The sequence below is a fragment of the Chinchilla lanigera genome, unplaced genomic scaffold (assembly GCF_000276665.1).
Source record: "Chinchilla lanigera isolate Chin_1 unplaced genomic scaffold, ChiLan1.0 scaffold00070, whole genome shotgun sequence".
Taxonomy (NCBI): domain Eukaryota; kingdom Metazoa; phylum Chordata; class Mammalia; order Rodentia; family Chinchillidae; genus Chinchilla; species Chinchilla lanigera.
In genome coordinates, this window is record NW_004955471.1 from 7,380,045 (window position 1) to 7,397,927 (window position 17,883).

Genomic DNA, 17,883 nt, shown 5'->3' on the forward strand with positions numbered 1-17,883 from the left:
CTCCCTTCCTCCTTTCCTCTGCTGCTGCTGGGAGGGAAGTGAGGTGGCTTGGGGCTTCTGTGGGCTGAATACGTTTGTGGCAGTCCTGCCATTCCAAGGCCAGCGGGTGAATCACACAGTATGTGGGTCTCAGGGAGCGCATTCCTGTGACCAGGACAGAAACTGGGTACAGCGAAGGTCACACTGAATGTCTCTCAGCTCAGCCTGCAAAGCTACGTTCAAAAAAGTTTAATAAAGACTCTTTGATAGTGGTGGAATACATACTAATTATAGGGTTAGCACCTCCCTGTGACCGGCCTACCACTGGGAAGGTGCGGTAATCCCTCTTAATGAACATAGATCTCGCTTTGAAATAGCACGAAGAACTTCTCACATGTGTTTAAATGAAATGTTGCTTTTCCATCACCATCCTCCTGAGATCTGTAAACATTTCCAGCCTTTCCCAAAAGTGAAGGAGATAAAGCGTTGCTCCATTACAGTTTAGCCTATGTTTAATAGAAATATTTACTGAGCTTACTTAGCTTGGCCGGTTCTTGAGCTTTAGGCTGAAGTCAGGGCTGTTATTTCCAGAAGCTCTGATTGCCGCAGAGAGGGTCATGAGTGCATGCAACCTCATCTGCCCTCACCCATGTATAGGAGCAGTTCAGCTCTGCTTCAGAAGGGGTCAGAATTCATTCCAGAGATTCTCAGCTCAGAATAAATCACTGATTCGCTTTTAACTCGGCCAGAGATGCCAGGTACCTTTACATTTAGCAACCCGAAGATGGTAAATTCACTTTGCATTTTGGTTTTGCACATAGGGCCAATACAATTTTTTCAATCTCCTTTTTTTGCCCTTGTTGAAATAAAAAAAAAGATTGGGGTGTGACATGCTGAACGAGCTCTTGCTTCAGTGGGCAAGGACTTGTGACAGCACTGGGAAAAAAAGTCGTAAGAACCAGACTTAATACTAGGCTGTGAATTTGCACTGTTCTTTGCATTTTCAAATAATTAAAGTAGATAGTTCAGTTTGTGGATCCTTGAAAATAAAGTTCTTGGGTTTATCCCCCAGGATCCCAAAAAGAATAATGAACAAGCAGTAGGAACTGCACTGGGGATGTAGCTCAGCGGGACAGCGTTTCCCTGGCACGTGGGAGGCCCTGGGCTCCCTGCCCAGCACCACAGTCGTAAAGGGCAGCGGTGAGCGCTTGCTGACCGCGGTCCTGTGAAGACGGGCCGTGCGCATGCTCCGCTGACGGCAGCCAGGTGCTGCTTTCCGTAAAGAGCCTTGTTGGAAGAGGTCTACTAGCAGTGGCCTTGGAGGTGGTTTTGCCATTGGCTGGCTCCAGTTTTCTGTGTGGGGAAGGCGTGACTACTGCACTTTGAGAACTTTCTCTCTGCCTGCACCTCCCGCTAGCTGCTGGCTCCATACCTATGTCAGAAGGCCCCTTTCTTTTCATTACTACAGTAGAAGGGATATTTTTGTGTCTAAAAGCTTTTTTTTTTTTTTTTTTTTTTACAAAAGCAGTGCATGTTCACAGGAGGCGTTTCAGTAAATATAAATGAGCAACAAAAGACAGTAGTTGTCACCAGCACTCCCGTCACCTAGTGCCTGAGGAACCTTTTAGCCTTTCTCCTGTGTGTTTAGGTGGCGTGTGGAAGCGTTTGGGGATCGTACACACCTTTGAGGAGCTGGACACACCTTTTATTTCTTAAATTTACAGAAATGGGATGCTGCTGTACATGTTATTTTTTACCTTTTTTTTTGGTAGGAGGAAATAGTTTTTTTATTAGTTTATTTTTGATTAACATTGTATTTTTGATTAACATTGTACAGACCGGTGGGACTGAGCATGATATTTCTTTTTTTTTTTTTTTTTTGGCTTTTCTCCGGTACCGGGAACCGAACTCATGACCTTGCGCTGAGCATGATATTTCAACCGACGCACATGACACAATGATCAAATCCAACCTCCCTTGGCAGCTGCTAGTAATCACTCTTTTACATTCCAGTCCTTTTTCTTTTTAGCTTCCACGTGTGAGAGAAAACCTGGGGTTCTGGTCTCTCTGTGTCCGGCTTATTTTTCTTAGTGTAATATCCTCCAGTTTCCTCCATGTTTCTTCAACACATGGGATTCCAGTCTTCTTTCCGGCTGAATAATTTTCCGCTGCATATATATACCAAGCTTTCTTTATCCGCTTGTTCCTTCCCGGAGGCCTAGGCTGATTCTATGTCTTAGCTATGGTGAATAGTGCTCTACAGCATGGGGGGCGGGGATTTTAACATGGATCGCTTAGTTGTTTAAACAACTTCTCTTTTTACCTTCCTGCTGGAGAGCCTGCATATTCTTACCTCAGGGCACGGTAATCCAGGCCAGGGTGGGGCTCAGTGCTAGAGCGTGTGCTTCCGCACGAGGTCCTGAGTTCAGTCCCCAGCACCACACAAAATAAATACATACATGCATAAATGACACGCCGGGGCCCGTCCTGTAAACTATCATTTGTAAAGTGGAATTGGAGTGCAAAAAGCTGGGTGTTAGACTTTACCCCAGTCTAAGTGTTTTATATCTAAAGTACTTGATAGGAGTTTTTTCACTTACGATTTAAAGGAGAGCATGTTACAGTGACTATCTGGTCTTCTTTCTTCTCCTAAACAATGTTTGCACATCTGGATTATGATGCGGGGAAACATCAGCCTTGGAGCCGATCCTTTCTCCGAGCTGCCCTTTAGTAGCCCTCCTGAGAGTCTGTCAAGTGGTTCTGACTGGTTTGTTTGGGACTCTGAGTCCTCCATCTACATAAGTATCACCAGCTCCTCTCCTTCAAATTTGTCATTTTCTTTCTTTTGAAAAACAAAGCAGTAGGGCTGACGGCGTAGCTCAGTGAAGGAGTGCTCGCCTAGGTGCCACCCCCCTGATACCAACTCCTGCACCAAAAAAATTTCCAAGTGGTAGATGTAGAGATACTCTTTTAAGTCTTTTTAAAATGTCTGCATTTTTATTAACTTGATTTTAGTACTGAGAGCCTCTTTGGTTAGAAGGATCCTAAAAGGACGTTTAAAATAAATAAACTAATCATGAGTAATTTTTTTCTCTACCCTCTTCCCATTTGCCTTTCAGGTAAAGAAGTTAAAAGCCTTCAGTGGCGATATGTCCAAGCTCTCCCTCGCAGATTCCTTCCTACAGTGCTTGATTCAGGTGCCAAAGTAAGGACAGCCCACCGCTTCTTCGTCTTTACACAGTCATATTTTTAAACCAATGTTGAATTCTACAGTTTTACCTTTTATTTTTCAGCTATTCACTTCGGATTGAAGCCATGGTGCTAAAGAAGGAATTTTTACATTCTTGTTCTTCTCTGTACACTGATATGACAGTTTTAAGAAGTGCTACAAAAGGTAAGCAAACACGCGGTCCTTCCTAGAGTTCGTTTCCATTCACTTTGGTACCAGGTTTTTTTTAAAAATTCAACTGAAATTAGAAATGGAAAATCCCGTGTATGATAAACTAAAAAGGGAAGTGAGCTATTACTGGGGATGCATTTAAAGTTTATTTCCATTTTTGTCTCCTTTTGAACATCAATTTGCATATTATCTTCCCATGAAGGAAAGTTTCTTTCATCTCAGGCGCCAGGGTAAACGTGCTCGTTGCAGCTTGCTCTCGCTCTTCTCCTCGATTATCTTTCGGTGTGTGGTATACATGTGCAGTATGATCTGTAGTGCGTGTGTGGTAAATGGGGCGTGTGTGCTCACGCGCACGCGTGTGTGGTGTATGTGTGTGGGCATGTAGGTGTGTGGTGTGGCGTGTGTGCATGAGGTGTGTAGAGTGCGTGTGGTGTGTGCTGGAGGTGCACAAAGCCCGGACTGTCGGTGGCTGACCCCTGGAGCCTCGGGACTCTGCCAACCTCCTGCTTCCTGGGCCTCAGCACTGTGAGTCCCAAGGCTCCTGTCCTGTGCTGTCTGCACCCCTGTCACCTCCAGAGTCCAAATCTGTGGGCCATTTCCGTTTAGAGGAGTTGGTCCTTTTCACTTCTTTGAGCAGCTCCGAGTTACTGCCCAGGCCTAGCGCTGTCTGAGTTGCTCCCCGATCTTGCGGGCGGGCTGGGCTGCATTTCTAGCCCCAGTGCCCACAGCGGCCTCCTCGGTGCTCCATGTGGGCCCCTTCTCCACCCTCACCTGCCCACGCCTTCCTGACACCTGCCCGATGCCTCCTGGTTGTGGGCTGGATTTCTAGCGAGTGTTTATAGAACTCTTTACTTGAATTTGGTTTTCCTGTCTGGTGGCTCTGGCCAGTACCGAGAGAGAAGTTTTCTCTTTGACCCACTGCTTTCTTCATTCCAAGATGGAGGCCATGGTACAGTGTCTCACGGGCTATCACACATACCAAGCTATTGCAGCAGCTTGGAGAGGATTGTGCTTCCCGTTCAAATAGCAGTGGAAGAAATATGCGTTCGTATTGAGCAATGCAAATTGGGAGCATGAAGGAAACTGCTCTTATCTGGGTAACCTTCCCAAGCTGGCCTTCTGAGATAACGAAATGTAGGCAGCGATCCGAATGCACTTTTTTCCCCATACCGAGGATTGAACCCAGGGGTGCTCTACGACCGAGCTACATCCCAGCCTGTTTTTAGTTTTTTAAATTTTGAAATGTAGGGTCTTGCTAAGTGCCCCACATTATCTTTGACCTTGTGATCCTCCTGCCTTAGCCTCTCAAGTAGCTAAGGTGATAAGTGTACGCCGCCACGCCTGGCTCAAATGTTTTTTTGAACATAATAACAGACTTACTGGAAAATAGTAACTTGAAACCGTCATTGCTATCACTTTATTATTTATATATGGTACAGTTTTAATAGCCAAACTTTCTTCTTAGCTTTTCAAATAGATTTAAAACCTTGAACTGTTTTTCTTTACATAAATGTACATTAACTAGGTGTTAACAAAAATCACTTAACAATATTATATTATAATGATAAGTTCATTTTTAAAGCTTCTAGACAACGCAGATGAAATGTACAGCTTTGAATAAGATGCAAAGACGTTCTGAATGGCAGCCCCACAGTCTGTGCTTCACAGATTATTGACACATCATTCCAAGCTGTTTATTTTTTATCTCTTCATAAGTCATTGGCTAAGCAAAATGTTGCTTGCTAGTCATTTTCATGTTGCATACATACAGTCTCTAAAGAGAGTAGATACATAGAAAGAAAGAAATACAGAAATAACACTCGAGGAGTAAAGAGCTAATTCCTGTGACACAGAATACTGCCTTTCATTAGGCTTTTGTGTTTCCACTACCTGAACATTTTCGTGATTAAACCAGTTCATGATGTTCAACTGTCCCGCGTGTTTGATCTCCAGTAAAACACTAGCGCAGGATGGCCAGGGGCAAACGGTTCATCTCCAGCACTGTAGAATGTGCTACTTACTTTGGTTTTCAGTCTTTGCTCACAGTGTAGGGTCAGAGCCTGTCTGAGCTGGACGTACCACCTGTCTAGGTTTGGCAGGGCTTCTCTAAGGCACTGTGTTCTTTTTGACAGAGCTGATGTCGTGTGAGGCTCTGCACTCAATATTACACTTGGTGCTCCAGGCTGGGAATATCATGAATGCAGTAAGTAAAATCCAAAACAATTGAAAAAGCAGTGTTTTCCACTTTATCGCTGTCTTTGAGGCATAATATATTTCTCTCTTTTGCTTGTCTTCTTCAGGGAGGATATGCTGGCAATGCAGTAGGATTTAAACTGTCTTCTTTGCTCAAATTGGCAGACACTAAAGCCAACAAACCTGGGATGAACCTTCTGCATTTTGTTGCACAGGTAGGCGGATGCAGTTAATGCAGAGGGGGAATGGTGATGAATCCCCTTTGAGGTGGTGACATTTTTCTCAGGCGGAAAGTGGTGGCCACATTAGGAAAGGGGCTGGTGAGCTCCAGGGAGGTTCTGTTTGCTTCTTCAAAGATCCCACGGTTGCCTGCTTCCAGGTCCAGGGCTGGGGCAGGGCGGGGAGCGGGGTTTGGTAGGCAAGAGGCGCGGGAAGCCTGTCGGAGAGATTTAGATTGCAGAGGTGGTTTTCATGCTTTAAAAATGGGGAGCCAGCGGAAGTCTGTGCACAGTGTAAGGGAATAGTGGGGTTTTTGGGTTTGAGGAAAATAAAGCACTATGGAGGCTGGGTTGGAGCGGAGAGAGCACCGGGAAGAGCGAGGTCTGTGTGGGAGTTGGCTGTATTTGGTGAGTGGGGGAGCAGACGCAGAGTAGAGGACTGGGTCTTGAAACACTTCAGAGGTGCAGCTGACCAGGTGTAGGATTGGTTATGTACAGAGAGATCACCTTTTTTCCCCTTTGTGACCCATGTATTCGAGTGCCTTGCTACTGTTACAGCCATGACAAGCTGTAGGATCTGACCCAATCTGTGGTGCGCGCATGCGCATGTATGCCTGCGTGCCTGCGTGCGTGCGTGCGTCTCCGCACGCGCATGCACTGTGGATGGAACCCAGGGCCTTGCCCATGCTGTGCTAGTACCCTACCACTGAGCTACCTGCCACCTCAGCCCATGGCTTATTTAACACCAGAGTAACTAGATTCACGGTGAAAAATTCAGTCGGCTCCCTTTTAATTACTGTTGCGATTAAACATTCTCAGCAATTATAGTGACTTGCCTTTCTTTCTTGAATCCCCGCATTTGGACACCCACAAGAGACGTAGCTTTAGGCTGAGGAGGAAGCCACTTGCATGCTTGTGTTGAGTGTGACCTCTAGCATGGGACAGAATGGGGAGATGTGGACTGTCCTTTATTAGCGATATGTCCTCAGACAAGTTACATAAGCTTTAAGACCCCTAATTTCTTCACATAAGGAGGGAGTAGTGGTAACTTACCTGAGAATCAGGTAGCTGAGCGGACTGGAGGAGATAAACCCATAAAGTGCTTGGTTCATTGTCTGGCATATAGCAAGCACTCTGCAAGTAATACACACTGCTAGTATTCCTCAGAAGACAAAGGGCCATCTTTACCTCGGTACTCGACTGCCTTTTGGCTTTGGTTTGGTTTGGCTTTTGGGCGGGGGGTGCTAGGATCAAAGCCAGGGCCTTGCACGTTGCTGGGCAGGTGCTCTGCCACTGCGCTACGCCCCAGGTCCTCAGTGCTTGATGGAAAATTTAATTCTCCAGGCATTAAGAGAAAGAATAGTGCGCTTTATCCAGCATGGATTACAGGTCACGTTCTGGCAAAGCTCCTTTGGGTCCATCTATCTAGTTGCTTTCTGTCTCTTGGTCCCTGCCCCATGCGGACACCTGAGTCTCACTGCCTCCTGCTCAGCCTCCCAACAGATGAAGAATCCAGACCCCGCCATGACTGTGTCCCTCCTGGGTAAACTCAGTTTGCAAACTGGTTGAGCAGCTGATGGTATGTCAGTCGTGTCAGGGCGTACTCAGAGGAATGGGCGGTATTCAGCAGAATGTGCTGGATTCTCTTAGAGACAGGGGGCCCGGCTCAGCGGCCACCTCTTTTCACTGAGTTTCAGCAGACATAAATTGAATTTCATGTCACAGTCAGCTGCCCTGGGAAGTTAAATGTATTTTGAGAGTGAAGGTATTCTGGTAAATCTTACTAAGACTATCAGAATTCATGTCTCAGTGAGTCACTGTGAATGTAGCAAGCCGAAAAATAAGCAACGATGATAAGGTTCCTTTAAGTCCTAGGAAAATTATTTCATGCCGTTTTATCCATCCGGTGAGAGAAAATTCTGTTTTTGTTCCAGGAAGCCCAAAAGAAAGATGCCACCCTTCTACACTTTTCTGAAAAGTTGTATCACGTTCATGAGGCTGCTAGGTAAGCAAGGACGACAGAAGTGCGTCGTGAGAATTAAGTTGTTAGCACCTTCTTACGCAAACTGCTGATCAGTAACAACTTTTGGATTCAAGTTTGAAATTTAAAAATATTGTTGTGTTGGACTTTGAGTCTCCTTTTCACTTTGAAAAGTAGCGTGTGTGTGCACCCGTGGAATTCTGAAAAGTTTATTTTTAAAAATAATACTAAAAAAAAGCTATTTTAGTCTATCCTCATGAATATCATCAAAAAAAAAAAAAAAAATGTGGACCGAGAACTTCAAATCCCTCCACACCCAAAAGATAGAGTTCAAACAACCCAGCTTATTAGCTCAGTAGCTGGTCTAGATCACTCAAGCTTTTGGGGCCATCCATCACAGTTTGCTTGTAGAATCTAACATGGTACATTTGTTTTTTATTGCATTAAAAGGGGTTGGAACCAGACCAGGAGCTGGGAAAGCATTTGATTTTAAATTAGTCACTCCACTTTACAGAGAAAGTGTCTACCAAACACAACACTCTAATTACATCATCCTAATGCACTTCTAATCCTCACATCGATGCGTACTTTAATATAGTTACAACCTGTGCATATGTACTATTTTGAGTCCTGTGCTTTTCAACTTATGACACATACCCACACATGTCAAGGTGAATATGTAAAAGAACCAGTTCTTCAAGGAAAAAAAAAGTCCTGCTTTGTAGCATTTGCTGGTCTTCATACTGCAAATAGTGTTGCCCTGGCTGACTTCAGGCTGCCGACGTGGAGTTACTGAAGGCAGGGGTGGAAAGCGATACCCACAGGCAGCCTCGTGAGGTGAGGCTCAGGTCAGCACTGCGTCGTGAACCCAGTTCATGTCATGAACCTGTTTTTTGAGACAGGGTCCTAAGGCCGGGGATATAGCTCAGCGGCGCAAGCACCTACCTGGCAAGCTCGAGCTCCTGAGTTGGACTTCCGGTACAAAAACAAAAAAAAAAAACGATCAATGAGGCAGGGTCCAGCTGTGTTTCCCAGGCTAATGGTTGCAAACTCCTGGTTCAGGCCTTCCTCCTCTCTCTGCCCCTTAAGATGGCAGGCAGCATAGTGCCTGGCTCTGTCATGTACTTACTATGTGAGTGGCTGCAGCCAGCGATGACAGCGATGCACCCCGTGCATGTCAACAACTGAACTAGAGCTCATGGCCCTGTCATTAGCCGGTGTGTCACTGTTGTTGACTTTGTGGACATCTAGCCACAGATTTCTTGTCCTTCCCAAAGTGGGATTATTAGTGCAAAGGTGGAGAACACTTCGTAATTCGTGTTTACAGGTCACTGCATTATTCTCCAAGAAGAATGGACATCTTATGTGACACACTTTTTTTTTTGTCATTTTGAGACAGGGTTTCGCTATGCAGTTCAAGCTGGCCATGAGCTCACACTGTAGCCCAGGCTGGTCTCGAACTTGCAATGATCCTCCTGCCTCAGCTTCCCGAGTGCTGGGATTACAGGAGTGCGCCACCCACACCCAGCTGCACTTTTGTTTTTGAACCACTAAGAAATATGTGTGGGAATATTTTTATTCTGATAGACTATAAATATATCTAAGAGGTCTATAAGGAAAAATTACTATAATACCCCCCCATATTGGGATTGAACCCAAGGCCTTAGGCTTGCTACTGAGTTATGTTTCCCAGCCCTTTTAATTTTTTTGTCCTGTTTGGTTTTTTTGTCTTTTTGAGACAGGGTTTCATTATGCGGTTCAGGGTGACCTTGAACTTACTTTGTAGGTCAGGCGGGCCTTGAACTCACAGCAGTCCTCCTGCCTCAGCCTCCTGAGTGCTGGGATTACAGTTGTGCACCACCACACCTGGTTTAAAATTTTATTTTGAGACAAAGTCTCGTGAAGTTACCCAGGCTGGGCTCAGACTTGTGATCCTCCTGCCTCAGCCTCCCAAGCTGGTGGAGTTACAGATGTACACCACCACTCGAGGTCATTACATTTTTAAACTGGTATTTCTGGTCAGAGTTGCATCAGAAGTTTAGCTAGATATTACCTTGGAAAACTCCTTTTTCAGAAAGGTTTATTTATTTGAGATGGAAAAGTAAGGTCCACAGTCAAATATCAGATAAGCACGGAGGACCAACAAAGGTGGAAAACTTATTCCATAAGAATGAGAATTAACAGTGGAAGCATGAGTGCACCCTGCTTTACGAATTCCACCTGGATTTTGGGTCTCACCTGCTCACTTCGCCGCCACTCCTGCCGTCTACTTACCTTGATGGGATGCAGGAGACCGAGACATTGTACCAGCCCCGCCATTTACTGCGGAGCTGGCGGCTGTGTTTCAGTTCTCTGAACAGTGCAGAGCACTGTGGGGGGCAACATGAAATCTACTCGGTTTCTCTGTGCAACCCAGGCACCAGCGCCCGCAGCCTCCATCTCCTCTGTCTCCCACAGACCCGCCCGCTTTTCGTTTCTAATGCTTATTGCGTAAAGATGCTTAGCTCCAGTTTACAGAAGTAAACCAAGTCCCGTGGTTTGGGTTATCTCATCTGCAGGAACAGAGGCAGCACGCGCTCTTTGTACCGGCTTGTGTTTTAGGAAGCAGTCGCCTCTAAAAAAAAAACAGGTGGAAACCCACCATGCACACATTCGGGGAGGGAGACATAACTGCAGGCGCTCGCCCTTTGGTTTCCAGGGGTGGCCAGAGATAGGTCTTGTTTGATGTCCTCACGGGAGACCCGGCGCCCTTGTGCCAACTGCCCACTCTCCTTTCTTCTTTTAGATTATCGCTGGATAACACAGAGGCAGAACTGAAGTCGCTGTCTGTCAGGACGAAATCGCTGCAGGAGAACATAAAGCGGGACGGGGAGCTCCGTCAGCAGATGGCAGATTTCCTGCAGGTTCGTAGGTGACGGCGTCGGTCCTCTGGTCTCAGCCTCATCCCGCCCCGACTGCTCAGGTGTGCGCGGGCAGATGTGTGAGGCAGCGGCCTTCACATTTTCCCACCACAATAGTACGGAAACCCTTTGCGCCCCGAAACCTCTTTGCGGCTCAGGCTATTGCTCATGGTTTAAACCTAAAGTCTCTGCTTAGGGGTGAGGCTCCTGCCTGTCCCTCTTCAGTTTTGTGATAGCACCTTTGTTCGGTGACCTTCATCAGCTTGGGCCACGGACACTTGGACGATGCCTAAGTTTTGCTTTTAAGCCAGTCCGATTTTTCTACAACCGAACACGTTGTGCAGAAATCATCACCCTAGGACTCGAGCTCTTCCTCCTGCGCTTGTTTATGTGGGAGGGACGAGCTGTGTTTGGCTCGATTTCTAATGAGGGCAGAACACACACATGATCCACACCGAATACACCGGCCCCACCAGGGCGTGTCCGGAGCCTCCGCAGAAAACAGCAGAGTGGACGTGTTTGTGGCGGTTCACGGTGACTCACTAATCGCAGAGTCTGACATACTTCTTTTATCTCCCTTCTTTTCAAAAAGGAGAAGCGGTGCTGTTACCCTCTGGGACGCGGTGTGATACCTTGAATGTAGTCAGCTCCCAGGGTCCCTCGAGGTGGAATCTGAGTGACAGGTTGCTCTTGGCACTAGGCAGGAACGCAGTGCTCCTGAGGCCGAGACGCCGAAGCCCTTGCTCATTAATTGATTTCCTCTGAAACATTATGAGTTCGGCCCATATTTGCAAACACTGGATTCAGTCTGGTGCTACTTTGAGCTCAGATTTATTATTAAACATGTGCTTTGTATTTGCTCTCACATATAACCAAACTGATTTTCCCTTTCAGATATGTACTTTTTTTGTTAGTTTTCTTATTTGGTTTGTTGGTTTTCTTGAGACAGGGTCTCACTATGTAGTTCAGGGTGGCCTTGAACTCACTGTAGACCAGGCTGGCCTCAAGCTCACAGCAATCCTCCTGCCTCAGCCTCCTGAGTGCTGGAGTTACAGGTGTGCAGCGCCACCCTCGGCCTTCAGGTGTACCCATTTTTCTCAACGTGCAATAATAAAGCAAATACTCTCATCATCACCAGTACCACAAAAACATGCAGCGGTAGTCAAGCATAACCAGATGTACAAAACAAATTGAGAAATTCATAAATGAGGACCATCACACATCAAGATTAAGGTTCTCCTTGTAAGGCTGTGGGTGTGGCTCAGTGGTAGAGCATATGGTTAGTATGCATGAGGCCCCAGGGTCCATCACTAGCACCACAAATTTTAAAACAACTAAAATGGAGATTCTGGTTGCTTCATTCTCCAAGTTCTTAAGTATTTATATATGTATATATATATTTTTTTTTTTAATTTTTTTTTTTTTTAGGACAGGGTCTTGCTATATAGTTTAGGCTGGCCTTGAACTCCCTTGTGTAGCCCAGGCTGGCCTCAAGCTCACAGTGATCTTCCTGCCTCAGCCTCCCAAGTTCTAGGATTACACACATGTGCCACCCTGCCTGGCAAATATCTTACACTGTTTTGTTTTTTTTTTTTGCTTTGGTGAGGATTGAACCTGAGTCCACCTACACACTAAGCACATGCTGTACCACTAAGCCACACCCCCCAGCTCTTTTTTTACACTAAATCTTAATACAGAAAGGTTTAGGCTGAATTACAGTTGTCCCTTGTCATCTCTGGGCCACTCTTCAGAAGCATGTTTGTTTTAATTCTTTAAAACTCTTCCTAGTAGTGTTCTATGTGTTTTGTTTTGTTTTTTAGTACTGGGGATGGAACCTAAAGATAGCCCTGTATTACTGAGCCACACCCCCAGCCCTGGTAGTCATGGTTATTTGTTTGTTTGTTTGTTTTTGTTTTTAGACAAGGTCTCGCCATGTAGTCCAGGCTGGCCTCAAACTCACAGCAATCCTCCTGCTTCAGCCTCCCTGAGTGCTGGGATTACAGGTGTGCGCCGCTATATCTGCCACCTGGTAGTGGTTTTTATCTCTATAAATAAAATGTGCCACACAGCCATGTCTTTTCTCTCATGAAATCAGCTTCTTTCTCCTTTCCTCTCATTACTTTTTCTTTTTTCCGGCCCCAGAGCCTTTGCAGCAAGCTACACTCCTAGCCCTTTCTTAGATTTTGAAAAAGAGCCTTACTGAGTTCCCCAGGTGGGCTGGATCTTGTGATCTTCCCGCCTCAGTCTCCCAGAGGGCTGGGGTTACAGGCTTGTACCCCGATTTAAACTTCTTCAATGGATGAGATGGACATGTGGCAAGGTGGGTTAGAGTTAGGTCACGCTGACTCCTGAGGGCCAGTCTGAAACCCTGGGGCTCCTCGCCGAAGCAGTGGGGGCCTTTGGAGGGCTTTGAGCAGAAAGATGACCAGGACATGTTTTTCACAGAGCCTTGTCAGCATTTTGAGCCTTGGGCGGGACACTGTGAGGACACTGGTTTGGGATTTCCGCCCACCCCAGGCATGGTCGCCATGGAGAGCTGCGTCCCACACCGCGCTGACCTCTGTCCCTGCCTGCGCCAGCGCCCCGGTGGGCTTCTGTGTGCCCTCATCTTGTGGAACTCACGGCGTCTGACTTGCCCGTGGTTCTTTTTCAGTTCTGGACTCGGAGTGTTCATTTTCCTGACACGGAGGGGGGCTCTGGTGGCCAGGCTTTCCCTCCTGGTGTCCCATCAACCCCCGTGGGGTCTGCAGACGAGACCGGGTGTTTGTCCCGGGGCCTGTTTTTCTGGCCTGCGCTGTCCTTGCCTGGAATCCCCCTCTCCCCTGCAGGAGCATGACAGCAGACGTTCTCCCCGCCTGCGTCCCCTTCTCCCTGGAGGAACGTTGAGTGCGCAGGCGCACGCGCCTGGGGCTCCTGACTCAGATGGTTGCTCTCTTCCGCATTCAACTTCCTGAATAGCTCTGGTTTCCTGCCCTCTCTAGAATGTGCCTGGTTGAGGTTGAGGAGAAGGGCCTTCGGGGAGAGTGGTTGGAGCGGGCGGGAGGTGGCGAGTCTTGGAGGCATTTCCCTGGGCCCTGTGCCGGCCGAGCATGTTTAGACAGCAGCTGGCCACCTCTTAGGGGAACCTGCCGCTTTCGCATACCGCAGGCCCACCCCCCTCACTCTGCACGGGAGCTTTTCAAACCTAAGCCTCTCTTTAGAAAACACAATGCATGCACTTTCATAAAGCAACATATTTCCTGCATTCCTGCTTCCTCAGTAAACAACAAAGTAGTGTCAGGCTCCGGTGTGACTCCACCCACGCAGTCTCCTGGAGGCAGCGGTGAGGTCCTTCCTGCCTGCCTGTCCCCACACTGTCCCTTTCGTCACCGCGCTCCCCGTAGTCATCCACCTGTATTGGTAAAGTGTCTGTGGGCCCTGGGTGAGCGGATCCCGCCCTGCAGGGCTGGGAGCTCACGGGAGAAAGCAGGCTGCTTTCGTGCTCACCACTGTGTAGCGGCCGCGGACCTAGGTGCTGTGGAAGAAATAGGAACAAATAAGTAGCAGTGAGGGGATTGGTATGGGACGGTAATTCCTAACCATGGGACCCACTGCACTCGCTGCAGAGTTTTAACAAAATATCAGCTCACGGTCCAGCCCGTTGCATGGGGGGTACAGGCATGAGCTGTTGCCAGAACTTCCTAGTCGGCTGGGACAGCACCCCAGATTTAGGCCCGAGGGCTTCAGTCCTAGGGCTGCCGCGGAGCCCAGTGGGGCTGGGGAATTAACAGCGCAGCATGGACAGCTCATCAGTACAAGTGAACCTCAGGGGCCCCAAAATAAACCTTTGGCCGTGTGAGAGTTGAAAAAGAAAGAACAAATGCAGAAGGAATTTTTCTTCATAAAACCAGCTATATACCTGGGTCATTTTTTTCGAGCCATTAAAGGTGAAAATTTGGTTAGTGATACAGTGTAGGTTCAAATTCTTACATCTTCCATTCTTTTTGAGACAGGCTCTTACCATGCTGCTCAGGCTGGCCTCATTCTTCTGCACTCCAGCAGTCCTCCTGCCTCAGCCTCCCAAGCAGCTGAAACTACAGTGCTCCCCACTATCCCCAGCCTCTCCATCTAGTGTGTGGCTCCTGGGTCTCACACAGTCACCTGCAGGTTGTGTTGGGTGACTCTCTCGGCTTTGAGTGCACCTCGTTGCCCTGAGCCCTGGCCCCTCTGAGGCCAGGAACCAAACCCAGCAGTGTGTCTCCCTGTGCGCCAGGCAGAGCGCCGTGACCTCTCCTCTGCCGACGTCACTGCTCACGTCAGTGGACCCCTGTTGTCTCTCCGCAGTTTGCCATGGAAAAGCTGGCGGAGCTGGAACAGTGCAAAGAGAAGCTCTGGCGGGAGGCGCACACCCTTATCGATTTTTTCTGTGAAGACAGAGAAACCATGTCCCTGGATGAGTGCGTCCAGATATTTAGAGACTTCTGTACCAGGTTCAACAAAGCAGTGAAGGTAAGGCTGGCGGCTTCCTCATGCCTTCCGAGTGACTGGAAGAGCCTTCTGGTCACTGCCATGGTGTCAGCACCCTGGGACCCTGTTGGCCTTGGCCAGCGTGGCCCTGGGTAGAACGTGGCCACCGCACCCCCTACCCCTCAGGACCACGGCAGGGATCTCTGAACTGAAAACTCTCTGGGTTGCCTGGCTTAGCAAATCAAACCTGTCTTTGTCAGTTAAACACAAAAGGACAGTCTGTACCCCCTGCATCACTTCAGGGAGTGATGCGGACCCAGGTGCTTCTGAGTCACGACTTGCCTCATGTTTATTTATTGCTTATTTATTGCTAAGGTGTGAACGCGGGGCCGTGCACTCTCCCTACGATAAACGCAGACTCGTCCACAGCTGCATGTCTGGGAGGGACTGGTCATGTTGCTCTCCAGCCCAGACTGCTTTCTGTTCCCAGCCCCTCCCTTTCCCACCCAGCAGAGAAAAGGGCTCAGCCTGTGGCCACGTACATGCTCCTCTGTCCAAGCAGTGAGCTCAGCAGCGGAGGCCACGGGGGCGGCAGGGGCCAGTTGGCCCTTGGTGAGGCCCTCAGGCCCAGGAAGCCACCTGTGTGTCCCTCTCAGCCCGGCTGTCTGAGCCAGGCCATGGGAAGCCGGGAAGGAGAGGCGTGAGAAGCCTGGGACCCCTGGGGAGGCTCAGCTGTAGGAGCCAGGAGTCCCCGGCCAGAGCCTCACAGAAACTGGAAAGTCCACCGTAGGAGAAAACTGATTTTCAAATAAAGACTGCTAACAGCAACAGATTTGGGTGATGAGACCCATGTAATTACGTGATCACACGATCTGGGAACCCAGGAGAGAGCTGTGGTTTGTGACACAAATGCAGCTAGCTCTGTACCCACAGCTCCTTGTCTACAGATTCAGCAACCACAAACTGAAAATATATGTGTCAGACTGCATCTGCCCTGACTACGCAGACTGTTTTTGTCATTATTCCCTGAACAATACAGTCTAACAGCTATTTACGTAGCACTTCCATTACATAGGAATTGTATGTAATCTAGAGATGATTTAAAGTATATGTGAGGCTATGCGTAGGTTATGCAAATACCTCATCATTTTATATGAGGGGCTGGAGCATCCTCTGAATTTGGCATCGGAGGGGGCCCTGGGACCCGTTCCCTGCAGATTCTGAGGGACAGCTGCATATGAAATCACACGGGCAGGTGGAGTTACTTACTGTGTAAGCTTGCTCCGGCTCAGTTTCACCGGGGAGGGCTGATTTCGCAGCCAGGTGAAGGCTGGAGGGTTTGTAAAGCACACCTGTTCTTCTTCCTCCCCTCTGTGGGGTCAGGCCAGGGCACAAGGGACAGAGCCTTCTGCCACAAGGTACAGCCGGCAGGGCCACCAAGGTATTTGTGACGTTTCTCTACCAGAGAGCAGTCAGAGAACAGAACTGAAAGACAGCTCTTCACATCTTGGGTGTACATTCACATATCCAAGTCATTGTTGAGTAGCATGTGCATGAGTGTGTGAGTGCGTGTGAGTATGTGTGTGGATGCATTCGTGCAACACAGAGCTGCAGAGGGAGCCACTGCCTTTTAGCGCCTGTAGTTCTTTCCTCTTCTCTGCCTTCATCTGCCCAGTACGTTGCCACGTGTCTACCCAGCCGTCCTCCCCGCCGAGGAGCGGGGTTGGCTTTCTTGGAGTGGAGGTCACAGGCACGTGTGGTCCCAGCCCTCGCACAAGGCACGGACGTAGGTCCGCTGGAGCCCGGGAGTTGGGCCCAGGATTACATGAGAGCTGTGGACAGCTTGTTGGGGCCAGGCCAAGAGTATCCCTCCTGCCGGATCGGCAGTCGCCTCGGGAGGCCCTTCCTGCCCGTGCCCACACGTAAACACGTGCACACACGTAAACACGTGCACACACGTAAACACGTGCACACGTGCACAGGCTCCGCGGCGCCCCTGATGCTCGGCTAGGTGACTCTGTAGTCGCACCCCTCTCCCCGCGTCTCATCAGCCTCTCTCCGCCCTCCACCCAGGACAACCGGGAGCGGGAGGTCCAGGAGTTGCGGCAGCGGCAGCGGCTGAAAGCCATAGAACAGAAGCAGCATTGCTGGGCGACCGGCGAGCTCGGGGGCTTCGTCCGCAGCAGCAGCGAGACCGACATGCAACTGCTGACCAAGAAGGGCACCGAGGACCTGTCCCCGTTCACGCACCTGAGGCCCGACAGCCCCTCCTTGCGGCCCCCCAACACCCGCCGCTCCCGCCACTCCCTGGGCGTCTCTGCTGACCGCGAGCTGCTGTCCTTCCTGGAGAGCGCCACCGGGGAAGGCCCGGACGAGCCCAAGTTCAACACCCTGCCCTGGAGGGGCCGGCGGCAGTCGAGGCCCCCGATTGCCGGCGTGCAGCCTGGGGACGGAGGGGACCCCACCTTTGCACACAGACCTCAGGCCTCCCCGGCGGGCCGGGAGCAGGCGCCCCCGCCCGAGCAGCAGGCCCCCGCCGTCCCCCGAGCGCGGCACAGGGCCGGCGCCCTCCGGAAGAGGAGCAGCGAGCCCGCGGGGCTGGGGGCCGCAGGGACCCCTTCGCTCCCGGGCCTGGCCCTGGGCGTTCAGGAGCACGAGCTGGTGACGGGGCTGGCCCGGTTCAGCCTGGAGGACCCCAGGGGCCCGCAGGAGACCGCGCGGCCGCCCCCGAATGCTGCTGGCCCGGGGCCGTGCCCGGGGCCCGGG

At 49.4% G+C, this 17,883-nt stretch overlaps 1 protein-coding gene across 1 annotated transcript in view; it reads left to right on the forward strand.

The window, feature by feature from the left end:
- The window catches only part of Fhdc1 (FH2 domain containing 1), a gene marked incomplete at its 5' end in the record, with an annotated part of 31,346 nt that overhangs the window by 11,959 nt on the left and 1,504 nt on the right, over window positions 1-17,883 (forward strand). The window contains 8 exon segments of the mRNA XM_013522903.1: window positions 3,099-3,184; window positions 3,273-3,373; window positions 5,512-5,582; window positions 5,680-5,787; window positions 7,725-7,795; window positions 10,557-10,674; window positions 14,995-15,159; window positions 17,191-17,883. Coding sequence (XP_013378357.1) covers window positions 3,099-3,184; window positions 3,273-3,373; window positions 5,512-5,582; window positions 5,680-5,787; window positions 7,725-7,795; window positions 10,557-10,674; window positions 14,995-15,159; window positions 17,191-17,883 — 1,413 coding nt within the window.